Source organism: Callionymus lyra, chromosome 6 (assembly GCF_982586985.1).
Source record: "Callionymus lyra chromosome 6, fCalLyr1.hap1.1, whole genome shotgun sequence".
Taxonomy (NCBI): Eukaryota; Metazoa; Chordata; class Actinopteri; order Syngnathiformes; family Callionymidae; genus Callionymus; species Callionymus lyra.
Genome location: NC_141823.1, coordinates 12,191,159 through 12,207,803, shown reverse-complemented (window position 1 = coordinate 12,207,803; position 16,645 = coordinate 12,191,159). Strand labels below are relative to the sequence as shown.

At 39.3% G+C, this 16,645-nt stretch overlaps 3 protein-coding genes across 6 annotated transcripts; 1 reads left to right on the top strand and 2 right to left on the bottom strand.

The window, feature by feature from the left end:
* The first annotated feature begins 149 nt into the window (after window positions 1–149).
* rab4a (RAB4a, member RAS oncogene family) lies at window positions 150–6,877 on the top strand. Of its 2 annotated transcripts, none has more exons than XM_087793644.1 (8): window positions 150–307; window positions 1,214–1,294; window positions 2,239–2,353; window positions 2,707–2,769; window positions 3,775–3,929; window positions 4,026–4,121; window positions 4,196–4,333; window positions 4,971–6,877. In XM_087793644.1, the coding sequence occupies exons 1-7, from the start codon at window positions 292–294 to the stop codon at window positions 4,306–4,308; spliced, it is 639 nt and encodes a 212-aa protein (XP_087649770.1). In that variant the 5' UTR covers window positions 150–291; the 3' UTR covers window positions 4,309–4,333; window positions 4,971–6,877. The 2 variants fall into 2 exon arrangements, with proteins under 2 accessions (XP_087649770.1, XP_087649769.1); XM_087793643.1 differs by having other exon boundaries at window positions 151–307; window positions 4,193–4,333.
* A 1,467-nt stretch (window positions 6,878–8,344) lies between these two features.
* Window positions 8,345–11,869, bottom strand: ccsapb (centriole, cilia and spindle-associated protein b). 3 transcript variants are annotated; one of them, XM_087793171.1, is made up of 6 exons: window positions 11,819–11,858; window positions 10,881–10,978; window positions 10,482–10,782; window positions 10,346–10,420; window positions 9,412–9,623; window positions 8,345–9,346 (listed from the first exon to the last, which is right to left on the bottom strand). In XM_087793171.1, exons 3-6 carry the CDS (start codon window positions 10,756–10,758, stop codon window positions 9,164–9,166), a joined length of 747 nt encoding a protein of 248 aa, XP_087649297.1. In that variant the 5' UTR covers window positions 10,759–10,782; window positions 10,881–10,978; window positions 11,819–11,858; the 3' UTR covers window positions 8,345–9,163. The 3 variants fall into 3 exon arrangements, with proteins under 3 accessions (XP_087649297.1, XP_087649296.1, XP_087649299.1); XM_087793170.1 differs by lacking the exon at window positions 10,881–10,978 and having other exon boundaries at window positions 11,819–11,869; XM_087793173.1 differs by lacking the exon at window positions 10,881–10,978 and having other exon boundaries at window positions 9,412–9,620; window positions 11,819–11,869.
* A 689-nt stretch (window positions 11,870–12,558) lies between these two features.
* acta1b (actin alpha 1, skeletal muscle b) lies at window positions 12,559–16,330 on the bottom strand. The gene is made up of 7 exons (XM_087793642.1): window positions 16,216–16,330; window positions 15,184–15,320; window positions 14,551–14,875; window positions 13,678–13,839; window positions 13,405–13,596; window positions 13,156–13,337; window positions 12,559–13,065 (listed from the first exon to the last, which is right to left on the bottom strand). The coding sequence occupies exons 2-7, from the start codon at window positions 15,310–15,312 to the stop codon at window positions 12,922–12,924; spliced, it is 1,134 nt and encodes a 377-aa protein (XP_087649768.1). The 5' UTR covers window positions 15,313–15,320; window positions 16,216–16,330; the 3' UTR covers window positions 12,559–12,921.
* Between the last annotated feature and the right edge of the window lie 315 nt (window positions 16,331–16,645).

The following is a 16,645-nucleotide window of genomic DNA, read 5'->3' as shown; positions in this document are numbered from 1 at the left end:
TCAGAACGACTGTTTATTTTCAAATAACATTTATAATACGTTTTTTACTCTGTTTTTACTTCGTTTTTGGTCGAACATATGAACTGCGATATTTTCTCGTTGGAAAAATCCGTTTCACAGGTAGAGTGAAATGCTTTTATTTTGAAAACGTGAACAAAACCCAAACGGAAACAGAATGTGGAATCAGCTGGAATCACGGAAACCACTAAGGAGTGTTTTTCCTTTCACTTAGTCAAAGCTGCCTGTTTTGACGTCATTTGTTTGTTTGCTGGGGGGACACCTGCACTGGAGATGTCGGAATCATACGGTAACTAAACGCGCGCATGATGATATAAACAAAAACAAAAAGAGACATTTGTGATTTAAAGTGCGGCGGAAGAGGAGCGGATGTAGATTCCCTTCGTTCGTAAATAGCAGTCAGGCTAGCTTCGATGTCGCTCCACCATTTGTTCTTAAATAACTTTGACAGCTGTCACGACACTGAGTTCCTTATTAAAAAACGTTAAAACGCCTTTAAAAAAAAAAAATACAATGTGTCACAGTTGCTCATATCGGTGAAGATGTTGCTGCTCCTGCGAAATAACCAAACAACTGAGATGTTGTCTCTGTAATCTGGTTATGTTGCTGTGTGTTAGACTCTGACAATAAACGTCACTATGGTGTTGTTACATTTCTCAAGTTAAATTTCCAATATCTATCTATCTATCCTTCTATCTATCTATCCTTCTATCTATCTTTCCTTCTATCTATCTATCTATCTATCTATCTATCTATCTATCTATCTATCTATCTATCTATCTATCTATCTATCTATCTATCTATCTATCTATCTATCTATCTATCTATCTATCTATCTATCCTTTCATCCATCCATCCATCTATCCATCTATCTATCCTTCTATCCTTCTATCCTTCTATCCTTCCATCCATCCTTCCATCCATCCTTCTATCCATCTAATCTATCTTATCAATCTTATCTATCTTATCCATCTATCCATCTATCCATGTATCTATCTTATCTATTTTTAATTGATGTTCTTCATTAAGTGTAAAACCTGTAGGGAGTCAAACGAACAACCCTGCTTCTGGAGCCATAATATGACTGGTATAAAAGCGTTGTATGCAATGTGTCTGCGAGGAACTTTCTAGGTTCGAACACTGAACCCTCTGTCTCTGTGTCATGTGACCTGATCTCTCTCTTCTGCTTCTACAGATTTCCTGTTTAAATTCCTTGTGATCGGGAATGCTGGCACAGGAAAGTCCTGTCTGCTGCATCAGTTCATAGAAAAGAGATGTGAGTCAACTTAACTTCCTGCCCAAGTGTTATTGCATTGTTTGAGTATTGTCTGTTGGCAGGCGTGGATCTGTTGTAGGAACCGTCTTGAAGTAGTTTACAGTTATTTTTAACTGAAAACAAAATAGCTGATACATAGACAAAAGACATCTACGGCAACTTCCAAATTAAAAGTTAAATGGAATTTTCAGAACAAAGCCACGACATGTATGTACAACATTTAACAAGATGCAGATTATTATAATAATAATAATAATAATAATCTCTATTTATATAGCGCCTTTGTAGACCATGGCATGAATTAGGGAATTTTGGGCATTAAAATCATATTTTAATGTTAATGTGGTCATTTTATGGTTTATATTTTGATAAACTGTGTGTAATATAAAATAATCTAAAGATTTTTAGTTAGCATTAACATGCAAATAATCATAGCCTTTTGAATGTGTTGAAATTCAACTTCCGGCCGCTACATGGCATCAGACATTACGTTATCTGCAGCTAAAGAAGAGGTTCCAATGATGACTGAGGACAAGAGGATACAGTCAAATTTCAGCAGCTTTTTAAGCTCATGTTTGGACATATTTTGGTTTCAAAACAACTTTGTCAAGAGTCATGTGGTCTGTAAATTCTGCAACACCAGAGTCATGTACTTGACAATACTACAAATATTTTCTTGTTCCTTCAGTATTGCAGTATCTCATATTGTTGCCCCTGTGAAACACATTGTATTGCCTGATCGTAGCCAATACACACACCTAGTAGGAATCGTAGCAGTGAATCTTTTATGAACACAAACTACTTTCTAGACATAGACAGCATTTGGTTAATAACTTTTGTGGACCCTTCTTATGCTCAAATCCACAAAGAAGTTTAAAGTATCCATACCAGACTAAATGTAGGACTAATAGAAACTTTTCCAACTGTCTTTTTGTTTTTTGTAGTCAAGGATGAATCCAATCACACCATCGGAGTAGAATTCGGCTCCAAAATCATCAGTGTGGTCAACAAAATGGTGAAGCTACAGATATGGGACACAGCCGGTCAAGAGCGGTTCAGGTAAATCAGAATGTTTTTCATAATCAGCACCAACTCACTCCGGTCCTGACCTGGAAGTGATTTAAAGCTGTGAAATATGTTCTAGTGATGACAAACACATGTAATAGAAAACAAAGTCCAGACTTTGTGCAGGTTGCATCGTAACAACCAAAGCTCACTCATTCATTAGACTGTCAAATGATTTGATCTCTCTTCCTCTGCGTTGACTCAAGAACTAGTTTGGCAACAAATGTTTGTTGTTACATCTTCGCGTCTCTCTGTCGCCTCTGACGCTTCCTCGTCCTGTCTGTGTTGTTTTAAACACCTGAGACCTGCAGTGAACGACGTTTGTTTTTTATTTGTTTCTGTTTCAGGTCCGTGACAAGAAGCTACTACAGAGGAGCAGCCGGAGCGTTGCTGGTCTATGACATCACCAGGTAATGACACATCCTCTGTTGTCATAGTCGCGTGTTCATCCTGTTTCACTCGTTGTGATGTCAACACAAATGGATCTTGTTCATAAAATGTTTTAATGTGTTAAATATTTTACTTAAAAGTACTTAATCATCAAATTGAACAACATTTTCAGCATAAAGGGAAACTAATCTGCAACTATAGTAATATTTATTTATAAAAATGATTGATAAACATTTTTATTTTAAACAACGATGACGGCACAGAGAGAGTGAGGACCTTTGTAAAGGGAGTTTAGATTTATTAATCACTATTTTAATTTTATTTGTTTATATAAAACATTTTTTTTATTATATAACAAAAAAAGAGACACCAGGTATTAGTAGAGTTCCGGAACTCGCTTGCACAGCACATATGGTTGGGGTTCGTAAGAGCAGGTGCTCGAGCTGAAGCTCCTTCTGCACCACATAGAGTGATACATCTGACATGATTCATGGATCCAGACGGAAATCTCGAACAAGATCCAAATCAAATTTTGTAATAATAAAAAAAAATGATGGTAAACATGAATATTGTTTGTATTGTTAATGGTAATTATAAAAAAAAATTAAAAATGTATATCAAAATAACAATTGTAAGGTAAGGTAAGGTAAAACTTTATTGTAAACTAAATTGTTTTTTACCAATAGCCAGCAATTTTTCATAAACAATAAAAAATAATACATAAAAAATAAAATAAGAAGAAGAACATAAAGAGGAAGAACAAGATGGCACAATCTAAGTCTAAAGATAAAGACAAAGAACATAGGTCAAAGAAAAACAACAAAGACAAAAGATACAAAGAGTAACATAGAACAGCTAATAATGTAATTGTACTAATGATTTTTAATAAGAATAAACAATGACAAATGGATAATAATACTTACAATAGTAGTCATTATGATGAGGATAAAAAGGATAAAAAGGATAAAAAGGAATAATTCTAATATTAACAATCGTAATCTTGTGTTCCTCGCTTCACTCTGCAGCAGAGAGACCTACAACGCTCTCACCACGTGGCTGAGCGACGCCCGCATGCTGGCGAGTCAGAACATTGTGATCATCCTCTGTGGAAACAAGAAAGACCTGGACGCTGACCGAGAGGTGACCTTCCTGGAGGCCTCGCGCTTCGCTCAAGAAAACGGTGAGTTGATGAATCGTCTGCTTTTATTGACTGCAGGTTGTTTTTGGAAATTAATAGAAATAAGTTAATTCATGTGCAAATGAATTCTGTCTGTAGAGCTGATGTTCCTGGAGACCAGTGCTCTGACCGGAGAGAACGTGGAAGAAGCGTTTGTCCAGTGTGCTCGCAAAATACTCAACAAGATCGAGTCCGGTAAGAGACTCCTTTCCTCTCCTCCCATCGTGCGTCTTCACCCTCATGGCAGTTATTTCTCTCTCCCGCAGGAGAGCTGGACCCAGAGAGGATGGGTTCAGGTATCCAGTACGGCGACGCTGCGCTGCGACAGCTTCGGTCTCCTCGTCGTGCTCAACCACAGGGCACTCAAGAGTGTGGATGCTAGTCCCAGCAACGTGTATGAAGACAAGGTAGAGACAAATACTGCTTCATTTAGTCTTGACTTAAATTGATCCTTTACTCAAATATTTAAGCGCTGTGGTCACTGAGATGTTAGCATCAATGAAGGTTCTAGAATCCAGCACGTCTAGTCTTTAGACAGTGAGAGAGTGAGAAGAATCTGACCCAGAGACCTGGACTGCTCATGTATTTTGTCCCTTGTGTGATTAGCAGGAGTGAAGCGAAAGTATCATGATGTTCTATTCTGTTAGTCTTTGTATCCTTTTTTCTTTGTTATTTTTCTTTGATCTATGTTCTTTATCTTTAGACTTAGATTGTATCATCTTGTTCTTTCTCTTTATTTCTCTTTGTTCTTGTTCTTATTTTATTTTTATTTTTAAGAATAATTGCTGTATTGCTGTGGCTAATTGGGAATAAAACAATTTCTCGAAGGAGACCTTCTGAGGGATCAATAAAGTTCTACCTAACCTAACCTAACCCTATTAAGTTTGACACTCTATGGTGAGATGTGTTAGAACTTCATTCTCAGCTGCTGAGACTGTATTCTCTAAAGGAAGTGGAACTGTCGAAATAAATATGTAGGAAACAGTTAATTGAAATATAAATCTAAGATTTGACTTTGAATTCTACTTATCTTCTTCTTTGCAGTGACCAAGAAAGCATCGGCCATGTCGGGCCCCTAAAGGAAAGTCCTCCTTTTCAGGTTGCAACTCGCCTCCAACCTTCCCTTCTTCATCCTGGACATGGAACCTCAGCACCTTCCGAGGGATCCAGGAGTTTTTTTCAGCTCCACAGAACCATCATGGTAACCACTTCTCTGCCGCTCCGCTACTGGACCAAAACCACCGGCGAGCGCTGTGGTCAGTGTGGCTGACGTTTCACTTCCCGCTCCAAGTCTTTTGTAAATAGTTCAGCTGACGGCGTTTTATTTTCTTAACAACACAACATCATATATACGTCTGGTACCGCAGACACAGAGCAAGAGTCTGCATGAAGAACAGAACGGCATCATCACAAACTTCTTTTGAGAAAAGATTCAGCTTTTTAACTCTGAACATAAACTTTTAATTTTATGTCTGAAGTGCACATTGAAGGACAGATACAATGAGAATCTTAATAATGTTGTCATACTTTTTACTTGTATTCATCACAATTATAGTCTTTTATGGAAACATAGGAGAATATTTGGCTGAATTTGGAAGTGAGTTTATTTGAAAATCTTCAAAAAACTTTTTAACAGTCAATCGTTTTCCAACTCTTGTTCATTTAGATTTAATAAGCGACGTTCAGAAATCCTTATTAATGATTGACAGACAATGATTTGTATTCTAAAGTTGTATTCTGAGCTAAAAAATCGATTTAATCAGGTTAATCTATAGTTTTTACTTTTAAAGATGTGTGTTTAATTACCATTAGTAATGTTGGAATCTCACTGCGAAGAAATATTTCTTTCTGGTTCCCCCCTTGTAAGAACAGTGTAATTGCATCTGTCTTAAGGCCTGGTAGGTTCCAACCCTTGTCTCAAACGGGGAAAAACCGTCTGGTTGGGTCAATTTTCGATTTAGAAATTTCAGTAGTTCAGCCATGATGGAAATGAATGCAACCTCCGTATCCATCAAATAGTCAGGAGTTAAAATAATGAGTAAAGACTGAAGATGTTACATTATGTTATCACTCTAGATTATTTTGAACCACGAATGTTGAGGTACTATTGTCATGGCCTCTTGATTGACAGGCTTTTCATAATATTGATGTCAAGTGAGCTTTTACCTCAACTGTGGTAGTTGAACTTTTCATTTCCGTTTTACTTGTTGAATCGTCGTCACGATGACGCTTGATAATTCACTGTGGGAATATAACACAATGGGAATATAACACAACTGCTCCTGAACTTAAATTATCGCAACAGTTAAAAGATGTTTTATTTTAAAAGCAAAAGTGTCAAAGACTTTTGTTATAACGTCAAAAAGATATAAACAAACGCCTGTTGGAAACTTCAATGACAAGAATACACTTTTAAATATTGAGATTCTTTTATGTAGCATGACATGAACACATCCGTACATATTTTCAATCCTCTGTCACTAACACTCGTCCGCTGCTGCTCTGCTGTAAATAGACAAAATATCAGAAGATATATAATTGTAATTGTTCATTATCCACAGACGTCTGAATCATCTGTTACCATGACGATATGAAGGTTGGATTGACGGTTGGCAGCCGTGTGTATATTTGTAAATGCGACACACGATTCATGTAGATAACATCACTGTCGGATTGTCTGTGTGACGAAGTTCTGTCCGAAACATTTCATGCTTGTTTAGGTCAAATATCGCTGAACGCTTTTCCTGTTTTTGACCAAAAATCTGCAACCAATGAAGCGTCAGATGGTTTGAAATGATTTGATGCACGGTTAGAAGAATGACGAGGCTTGGTCCCTCCATGTGTTTGTTTTTTATGTTTGCTCATGTTATGAGAAGGTGTTGTGGATCTTTTATTTATTGTGTTGATATAAAGGCATATCTTTTTCAAATAAAGCTCATAAGAGTCTGTTATTTATTGGAAAATTTTGCTGTGGTTTTTGAACATCCTTGTCTCTAACCTGTTTCCATCCTGCCTGCACTCTCTTCATCGCCTCCCCTCATCTCTGTTGATCACTCATGATCAAACATTTGCTAAACAAGAAGATGTCTCGCCTGCAGTTAATACAAAACTCTGCAGCAAATATTCTGACCCACTCTAGTAGAAGAACTCACATTTCTCCGATCCTTAAAACTCTTCACTGGCTGCCAGTTTCTTCCAGGATCAACTTTAAAATTCTGGTTCTTACTTTCAGATCTATTCATGGTCAGGCTCCTCCTTACATCACTGATCTGATCCAGCCTTACACCCCAGCTCGGGCTCTGAGGTCTGTGGATCAGAATCTACTGATGGTTCCTGAACACGCTTCCGGACCAGAGGAGAGAAATCTTTTCAGACTGTTGCTCCTAAGCTTTGGAACGATCTTCCTCTCCCTCTGTGTTTTAAGAAACATCTTGAAGGAGTCAGTAGATCATCAGACATTCTTATTTGTGCAGGCTTTTCCCTGATTTTCTTTATATTATATATATTTAACTGTGTATTGTTTTTACAAATAACCACTTACTTGCCAACTCAAGGAGATCGACCTTGTGTCTCATTTATCAACACTTAACAAAGCAGGTACTTGCAAGTAGACATGTTTTTATTTACTCACATTGAATATGTATTCAAATAACATTTGCTTAAGAATTGTAAAGATTTTGACTGTTAATGTATTCATTTAAAAATGTTATTAGAAAATATCAAACTACCTTGTATACTTTGTCGAACTCAAAGCCCAGTGGTCGAATAAGTCATTTTACGTGGCCAGCGGGGTGGACATATTTAATCAATACAGATTGATGTTCAAGTTGATACAGTGACCTAACACGTTATAATAAGGTTATTTATAAAGAAACAAAAATTATTTGAATGTTAGAATGACATTAAATAATGTGTTCAGTGAAATAGAAAACCACGAATAAGGGGCAGAAAAATAACAATGACTGTTCCTCTCTGCTCATTTTTAATATCTACAACACCTTGTATGATCACCTGAAAATAGTTTATTAACAGTTGAAAATAATTTGAAAACATTTTTAAATTATTGGATTGTTGCGAGTGATGTTTGGTTAACACAAATGTTGAGAAAGAAACAAATGCACATTAAAAACTAGGGGTTAAGATAAGAAACTGCGATTATTGATAAATAAACTTTTTTTAAAAACAAGAAAAACTTGATCAAACGGAGAATTTGATGGGCGTATGAGGCAGAATTTTAGTCATAGTTTGACACCTTTGACCCACTAGATGGCGCGCGAAGTTAACTTTTCAAAAACTACTTAAAATCCTCTACTCTTTTATAGTTAAACTCGTAAATTCCTCCTTTTCCTTTATTATAAAATACTGTCAATAAACAAGTATTTTGTCAATCATTGTGGGACCAGAAAGAAACAAAAGCATTGTTACAAACTCATTTATTCAAAGTGACTATATATAACCTCATACAGTATGTTAGTTATCACAACCGTGAGTCAATATGTTCGTGGCTTCACTCCGAACTAACATCGAAAAACACTTTCTCCTAATTCACACCACGGTTTCATTTATGGCACAAGGGTGACTGTGAGTGTGTGTGTCCTCGTGTCACGCTGATCTTACATACAATCACACAAACACACCTATTGCAAAATACAAAGCTCATCTATTGTCCATGTTTCTGGCTTTTGTTTCCTTTTTGGCTTCAGCACCAGGATGATTGACAGCTGCCTCAGCTCCTCATCAAATACATGCAAAGTTGTTGAAATTAAAAATAGTAAACACCAAATCAATAATGGTGGAATGAGTTGAAGAAAAGTGTGAAAAGAGAGTAAAAGAGTGTGTCAAGGTGCTAACACCCACAAAAGTGCCATCTATTCAGTGAAAACATTATGACGGTGAGTCTGCTATACTTATCACTGCTCCATTGAACCAGTCATTCTAGAACCACAACCAACTGAGATTTTTCCAAGCACAGTACTTACCACTGCGGCCTGGGATTGCTTTACAAGAGTTGCAATTCAAGCACATGAAGGTGATTTTGAGATTGTCGTCGTGAAAAAAGTTTAGAAATAAACATGCAACATGTGTCAAAGTAGAATTCATCCGAAGTGAATCATAAAAACCGTAAACATGAGATTTGTGCTTTTGGGTTGAAGGTGATGAACGTACTTTCACCTCAACATGAAAGATGGAAAAACCTTCTCACTCCAGTGCGTCACACCTTTACTTTCTGGTGAATCTCATCGTGAGCGAGCGGAGAAGCAGCGCATGTACTCAGTCATCCAGGGATTGAAGTCCGACTGAACAACCTTCTTAGTTTTCTCCACGTTCGCAGACTTGGATCTCCGTCGTTCAGTTCTCTGGGTGTGGATCTGCCGCTCCACCTCCCGCCTGGTCTTCGCCCGCAGAGCTGACTCGTGGATCTGTGGACAGGAACAGAAGCTCATGTTAAAGGAGGGAGATCTACTTAAATTAAAATCATCTGCACCTCGTTGGTGGAGGCAGAAGGGCCGACGTTGTGGGTCTTTCTTTGGGCGACCTCGGAGGGTTTTTCTCCGGCACCGTACAGGACGAACGGGTGTTTGGCCTCTTTGCTCGGAACCCTGGGCGGTCGTGATGGAGCGGGTCTGACCTGCTGAGGGCGTCGACGTTGTTTGGGCAGTTTTTTGTTCTGCTGTGGTCCACCTCCTGGATCTTCTGCTGCACACAGACAGTATTATTATTATGTTACTATCACGTTTTTTGTTCACAAGGATAAAGTGCAAAATCTTATGCAAATCACAGCCGTTCATATATACGAATAAAATAAAATATAAAATACTAACTAAAAAATCCAAATGATTTGAAAGAAAAGATAAAACAATAAAATGAACAAATAAAAGAGGTTGGATCTATGTTTTGTTTTTTCTTCTATTAAATAAAAATTATTCAAATATTGGTATTCTCTCGATTCATTTTAAAGAAGAAAAGCAATAACAAAATTATTTTATCGAAGATGATAGTTCTTATAAATGTATTCCTGTGGATGAACCATTTTCCAAGACTGATGAAAATGTTGATAGTCAGTTTGTGGGTTCTATCTTACACACAATACATGAGGTTTTTCTTTGTTGTATTGGAACATTATACATCATTATTAGGGATATAACCAGGTGTAGATATCCTCCCAAAATAGAATTAACAAATTACAGTCATAAAACAAAAGTCTCTAAACGTTGTTTATACACTTAAAAATGAAATCCCTTTACGTTTGAGGCAACAGAATACTGTATATAATGTTGATACAAGGATGGAGGTAGGAGGGTAAAGAAGTTGCTTGTGTTGAAATAACATAGTTATTGTTAAATACAATAAAAAGTGGGATGAAGACGTTTAAACTTGTGAATGAACAGTGAGGAAGCAGCAGAGAAGATTGAAAATACCTGCAGGTATCTCTGTGTTTGCTTCAACTACATCTTCACTGGCTCTTTCTTCTGCAGCTTCTTTTCCAGGAGAACCTGAGACAATGACACATGAGTCAGACTAGTGGATTACAAATCCAGCAGCGCTCACTGTTACCATGAGGCTCCTCTGGGAGAGAGATCCGAACTTCTGCGAGGTTCTCTTCCGTCTGAGGTCCTCCACAGGGATGCACCCGGTTCCTGTCTGGAGGACTTTGACCGCCAGAGTCAGAGTCGCTGTCCGGGCCGCTCCAGAACCAGGGGTGGTGGGCCTGCTCCAGCAGCCTGCGAGTCAGACGATACCTGAGCATCTCCTCGTAGCACCTGGAGTAGGTCTCCCATTTGGGGTCTTTGAATTTCTTCGTGTATTCAGAGCGATTCCTCTTGGTCATCATGATTTTGCCTCCCAAAACTGCTTCCTGTTGATGGAGGAAGGGCGTGTAGACGATGAACTGTCACATAAGTGATCGGAATGTTTTAAAAAAAAGAAGCATCGATGCTTCACATTGTTGTTTACCGCTGGACGTTTAAACCATAATGCGGAAGTCAGTCAACCAATCACGGAGTAGCATCGGATGTCCGCCCGCCCACTTCTCGGTCAGACATTTATTTCGCCTTATTAAAGAAAAAACAACAACTAATTATATTCTAAATAGAATTCGGTGCATGACAAGACTAAAATAAACAAAAAACATATAACCACAAACTGAATAAAATGAGCTGATATAAATGGTGTCTTAAAAAAAGACGTTAGGAAATATTTCGGATGATCTGGTTTTGTTACCGTATTTATTAAAACATGCTCAGTTATATTTATTGTGTTTCATTTTCAATATTCGAAATTTTTTCACTATTTTTTTATGTGTTAGATTAATACGATACACTGCTATGCGCTTAAAATCTGACTTTTATTTAAATGTATCGTAGTGTCATATAATTCAATATTTTTATTTTCGTAACATTAACATTATTTCCTAATGATAAATGTTGCATTACGATGTTTTATTTATTTTTTAACAATAATCTCGACTGCATCCAAACGCAGCCCTCCGTCATCATACCTCCCGCTGATTGGCTACTTCAGTCAAACAGGATGTTGTTGATTTCTACAAAATAAAAGCTTTTATTTTATTCCGCAAAACAACATTTTGATGATACGCAATAGATTAAACGCAGCAATAGTTTTGAACCTAACATTGCCTCTGAAATATCACCGCTGTCATGGATGTCATGATGGATCGGACTGCGGTTCCCCATCGCCTCGTCGTGACAACTGCGGGAGTTATTTTTAGCAACAGTTAATCGTTTAAGTCTTGCGTTAGCAGCGAGGCCCACTAGCCCGGATGTTGACTGACAATCCATTAAACCCTTCGGTGTTCGCGTCCACAATGCTTGGCATCGGCTCTACGAGACTCTGGCGAGGATCTAATTCGGTGCACAGTTGAGTTTACTTACGATGGTTTCGAGTGTCACGGGAGGCACAGCTGAGCAGAGCCAGAGCCGCTGCTGTAATGCGTCCCTAAGCTCCGCCCCCTTCTTAAAAAGCGACCCACACTTGCAACAGGTGTGTCCAGGAATAACACCAGGGCAGGGGGTCCGAGGGGTCCTACTCAGGGCTCAGGGTGGCAGGGACATTAAACGATATTTCAAGCTGGATTGAAGAAGTAGTTGAGCATGGATGAGCTCTGGCATCCACTGGAGACTCAGTTTCTTATTGATTTAAACTCCATAATAATGTGTAATAACGGTCTTTAGTCGTGCATTGAGAAAAGCTTGGGTCATGTCACCACGCGTGGGCGTGTCGTGTGTTTGCTTCCTCGCATGCATATAAGGCTGCAGAGCTGCCACACTGTACTCGAGTATTTGGTTCTAAAAATGGTCCGGGCTTTAAATGACAGGCGGCTGCTCAGCAGGATCTGGATCCGGGCGGCAGGTGTGTCCTGTTGCTGCCTGGACACATTCCTGTTGGGTCTAAGTTTAAACTGTGACCCCCCTCACCCCGCAGGGAGCACAGCTGAGGGGGTCACTCCAGAACCTCTTATGTTGGATTGATTTGTTTTTGTTTTTTTGGTTTAGAAGACTTGTATTGCTTTTTAATTTTAGTGTTTGATTCCATGATTTGATCTTTATGTTCTTCCTTCTGTTAACCTTTTTTTTAAACCCTCTGATAAAAAGAAACAAATCAGGATCAAATATACCAAATAATGGACTTTAATAAATTATCAATATGTATATACACTTACATTCACATGTGTTGGGCAACATGTTGTTGTTATTTTTTTATTAAAGTTTTCTTTGGGTGGATGCATGGTTCAGTGGTGTTTTTCACAGCCTTTTTTCTCCGTGCAACACAGACAACAAACTGGCTTGAACAAAAATATGAACATTTTTTTCAAAAGATTTGATAAAAAATGCACATATGATCGTCAACAGCGCAGACAGACAAGTCTATGGACAGCAGAGTGTTGCGGTGCCGCAGAGGTTGATCGTCCTCTTCTTCATCTCCAGGATGGATGGTGGCAGCGATGGAGAAGAAGATGGAGCAGCAGGTGGAGGATTTAGAAGCACTTCCTGTGGACAATGCTGGGGCCTGCCTCGTCGTACTCCTGCTTGGAGATCCACATCTGCTGGAAGGTGGACAGGGAAGCCAGGATGGAGCCACCGATCCAGACGGAGTACTTCCTCTCGGGAGGAGCAATGATCTAAAGAGGAGGAGGAGGAGATTAAATGTAAATTAATGTTGTTTAAAATGTCGTTTTTGGTTTAAATATTTCTCTGTTTAAATGGTATACCTTGATCTTCATGGTGCTGGGGGCCAGAGCAGTGATTTCCTTCTGCATACGGTCAGCAATACCAGGGTACATGGTGGTACCACCGGACAGGACGTTGTTGGCGTACAGGTCCTTGCGGATGTCAATGTCGCACTTCATGATGCTGTTGTAGGCGGTCTCATGGATACCGGCAGACTCCATTCCTGGTCAGGTGAGAGGACAAGTGTCAGCAGGGACTCGATGTTTGAGGGTCATGATCGTTTATCTCACCGATGAAGGATGGCTGGAAGAGGGTCTCTGGGCAACGGAACCTCTCGTTTCCGATGGTGATGACCTGACCGTCGGGAAGCTCGTAGCTCTTCTCCAGGGAGGAGGAGGAGGCGGCGGTGGCCATCTCGTTCTCGAAGTCCAGGGCGACATAGCAAAGCTTCTCCTTGATGTCGCGCACGATCTCACGCTCAGCTGTTGAGGTGCAAGTCGATGAGTTTTATTTTGTAAGAGAGTCACTCGTGTGGTGACGTCATGGTCAGAGGGGTGTCTCACCGGTGGTGACGAAAGAGTAACCGCGCTCAGTCAGGATCTTCATCAGGTAGTCGGTCAGATCGCGACCAGCCAGGTCCAGACGCATGATGGCGTGGGGGAGTGCGTAACCCTCATAGACTGGGACGTTGTGGGTCACACCATCACCAGCATCCAGGACGATACCTGAGGAGAGGCAGGGGGGTCAAGATGGTCAGACGAGTCCGATCCAGTGAACGATTTGTGGTCTTTGTGTTTCATTTTTGTTTGACGCTTCTCACGTTTGAGTGATGAAAACACACGTCACTGGTCATCGTGATATAATCATAATTACTTAATAATAAGTATTGAACAATATCGTATAAAACGAGTTAAACGTATTTCATTATTAAACATTAATACCTTATTTTTACAGTGGATGTTGCTCTGAATAAAACTCAAAATGTAATGTTAATAATAAGTAAATATATGAAGTAACAAGCAAACGGTCTTGTCTATTAAAGTCTCAATGATCAATGTATAATTATAACATATATTAATACGTGTATGCCGGTTTAAAATGCAGGATAATGTTCAATGATGCTGCGCGTAAAAGCGGAAAGTCTGTGCGTAAAAAAAAGTTGTTGGCGCTTATTTATTATTTTTCTTAGATTTTACGTTTTGTGTTTGTGAACGAAAGTACACTAAATAACGTTGAGTTTAATTTTAATTTAAAGTGTCAAGTGTTTTCAGCTAAATCTATTCGATTAGTCCAATATAAAAATCAATTAGATTATATTCAAATAACTTGTAAAATTGAGTTCAAAAACTAAACTTAATACATTTAATTTAACTCTATATCTTATCTTTGAGTGACTATAGTGTGTTTGTATGAGTGTTCTGGTGCTGAAGTCTCACCGGTGGTACGACCGGAAGCGTACAGGGACAGGACAGCCTGGATGGCCACATACATGGCTGGGACGTTGAAGGTCTCAAACATGATCTGGGTCATCTTCTCCCTGTTGGCCTTGGGGTTCAGGGGAGCCTCTGTGAGCAGGGTGGGGTGCTCCTCGGGGGCGACTCTCAGCTCGTTGTAGAAGGTGTGATGCCAGATCTTCTCCATGTCGTCCCAGTTGGTGATGATACCGTGCTCGATGGGGTACTTCAGGGTGAGGATACCTCTCTTGCTCTGGGCCTCGTCGCCGACGTAGGAGTCCTTCTGACCCATACCGACCATGACACCCTGAAGTGGAAAAAGGGGGGAAGAAAGGTGAGTCGAAGTCCATGAACATGTCTGACATGAGACTCTGACAGAGTTAATCTGAGTCTAATTTAATCTGAGTGATGTAGTCGAAACATGTGTCACACTAGAGTCTAAAAATAAATATATATGTGGTAGAATTAACTTATTTAAACGACTGTATTCGATGTTTCCTGACAAGATTTTAGTACATTCTTCTGTTTTATTTTATTTTATGTGTGATGGTTTGTGTATTGCTGGTGTTTTTATGTGTGATGTTGTGTGTGTTGCTGGTGTTTTTGTGGGGTTACCTGGTGACGGGGGCGTCCAACGATGGAGGGGAACACAGCCCTGGGGGCATCGTCTCCGGCGAAGCCAGCCTTCACAAGGCCGGAGCCGTTGTCGCACACAAGGGCGGTAGTCTCTTCGTCGTCACACATGATGGCTTCTGTTCTGTTGGAGGAGTCGCTCAGTTTAATGGACACGACAACACACACATCGACACAAATGAATGAGTTTTACATGCGATCTTTCTTATCCTCCACTAAAACAAAATCTCTCCTTTTTCCGCAATAATATTGAATTCAGTTAAAAAATATATATCTACCTTACATTGCTACTTAGAATTTATATTATTAAACCAAAATATAATACAACTAATCCTCAAACTTTGGATTGTATTTTTCGCTAGAAAAATCTTCAGAATAACGGGTTTAAGAAACAGAATAATGAGAATTATCGTAAAATCTTATCGAATACATTTTTCTTGTTTTGAATACAAAATTTAGATTCTTTCAATACTCAAACATAAATATATATATTTCTTCTCTATTATATTTTTTAAAAGGCTAAAGCACCAAAACATAATTTTGTCGATGAGATTAACATTATAAGCAACATTTAAAAACATTTCTTACGATTAACAAGATCATACAAAATATTTCTTGGGATTAATGTGATGATAAATAATGTACTTGTAGTAAATTAGACAATATTCTTTTTTATCGTGATAAACAAGGTGATAAAAATATTTCTTATTTCTTATTTTCGTTATAAACAATATCATATATAATATTTCTTGAAATTACTAGATGATAAATACATATTTCTTGTGATTAAAAGTTAAACAAGAAAACAGATACATTTGCGCTGATTGGCAAAAGTTTTAGTTTAAAAAAAAAGTTTTCAAATTTCTTCCAGATCCATGTTAAGTTGTTTCAATAGTGAAAAAGAAGTTTGTCCCTCTTGTAAGAAAGTCCCTGCTCCTGTCTGATCCTGCACCCAGAGTCTTGCTATCCCACCCTGGCTGAGGGTCCTGAGCTGAGGCCGGAGAGTTCTCTTACCTTGGGAGTGTGTCTGCGGCTCGGGGAGAAAGACTCAACCAATGCTGTTGCTGAACCAGCTACGGTCCTTTCACTTGAGGGACCAGCTTTTATACCCTCTCGGTGCCATTGACAAAGCTCGGTTCTGGCCTCCATCCCGGCCCTCTGCCATATTAGGATGCTGACAGGGCGCGAGGTGGGCGTGGCAGCGGGAGGAGGACCCTCCCTCTCCTGGAGCAGAGGTGTGACGCCATACATGGAACTGTGGCTCTGACCCACCCAACCCTCCCACCGTGCGTCGCGGACCCACCTCGGGCCGTATAAGGAGACCGGCCGGCCAACGGGGGGACCCTGGTGGGGCTGCAGGCCATTTGTTACCAAGCAGGGTTACAGATTTGCTGCAAGGACTCAACATCCAGCCTCGAAATGGGAAAATGCTGCTCTCATCTGA

Bases quoted from the DNA above. Each gene is read 5' to 3' on its own strand.
- rab4a (XM_087793643.1), top strand. The intron at 1,295-2,238 runs GTGAGTCAACTT...TGTTTTTTGTAG, and splicing joins TCAGTTCATAGAAAAGAGAT to TCAAGGATGAATCCAATCAC. The intron at 2,770-3,774 runs GTAATGACACAT...TTCACTCTGCAG, and splicing joins CTGGTCTATGACATCACCAG to CAGAGAGACCTACAACGCTC.
- ccsapb (XM_087793170.1), bottom strand. From the start codon at position 10,758: ATGATGACCAAGAGGAATCGCTCTGAATACACGAAGAAATTCAAAGAC. The intron at 9,624-10,345 runs GTATTTTCAATC...GTCTGTGTGCAG, and splicing joins AAACACAGAGATACCTGCAG to CAGAAGATCCAGGAGGTGGA. The intron at 9,347-9,411 runs GTGCAGATGATT...TCCTGTCCACAG, and splicing joins CTTCTGCCTCCACCAACGAG to ATCCACGAGTCAGCTCTGCG.
- acta1b (XM_087793642.1), bottom strand. From the start codon at position 15,312: ATGTGTGACGACGAAGAGACTACCGCCCTTGTGTGCGACAACGGCTCC. The intron at 13,597-13,677 runs GTGAGACACCCC...GCACCTCAACAG, and splicing joins TTACTCTTTCGTCACCACCG to CTGAGCGTGAGATCGTGCGC. The intron at 13,338-13,404 runs GTGAGATAAACG...TCACCTGACCAG, and splicing joins CTTCCAGCCATCCTTCATCG to GAATGGAGTCTGCCGGTATC.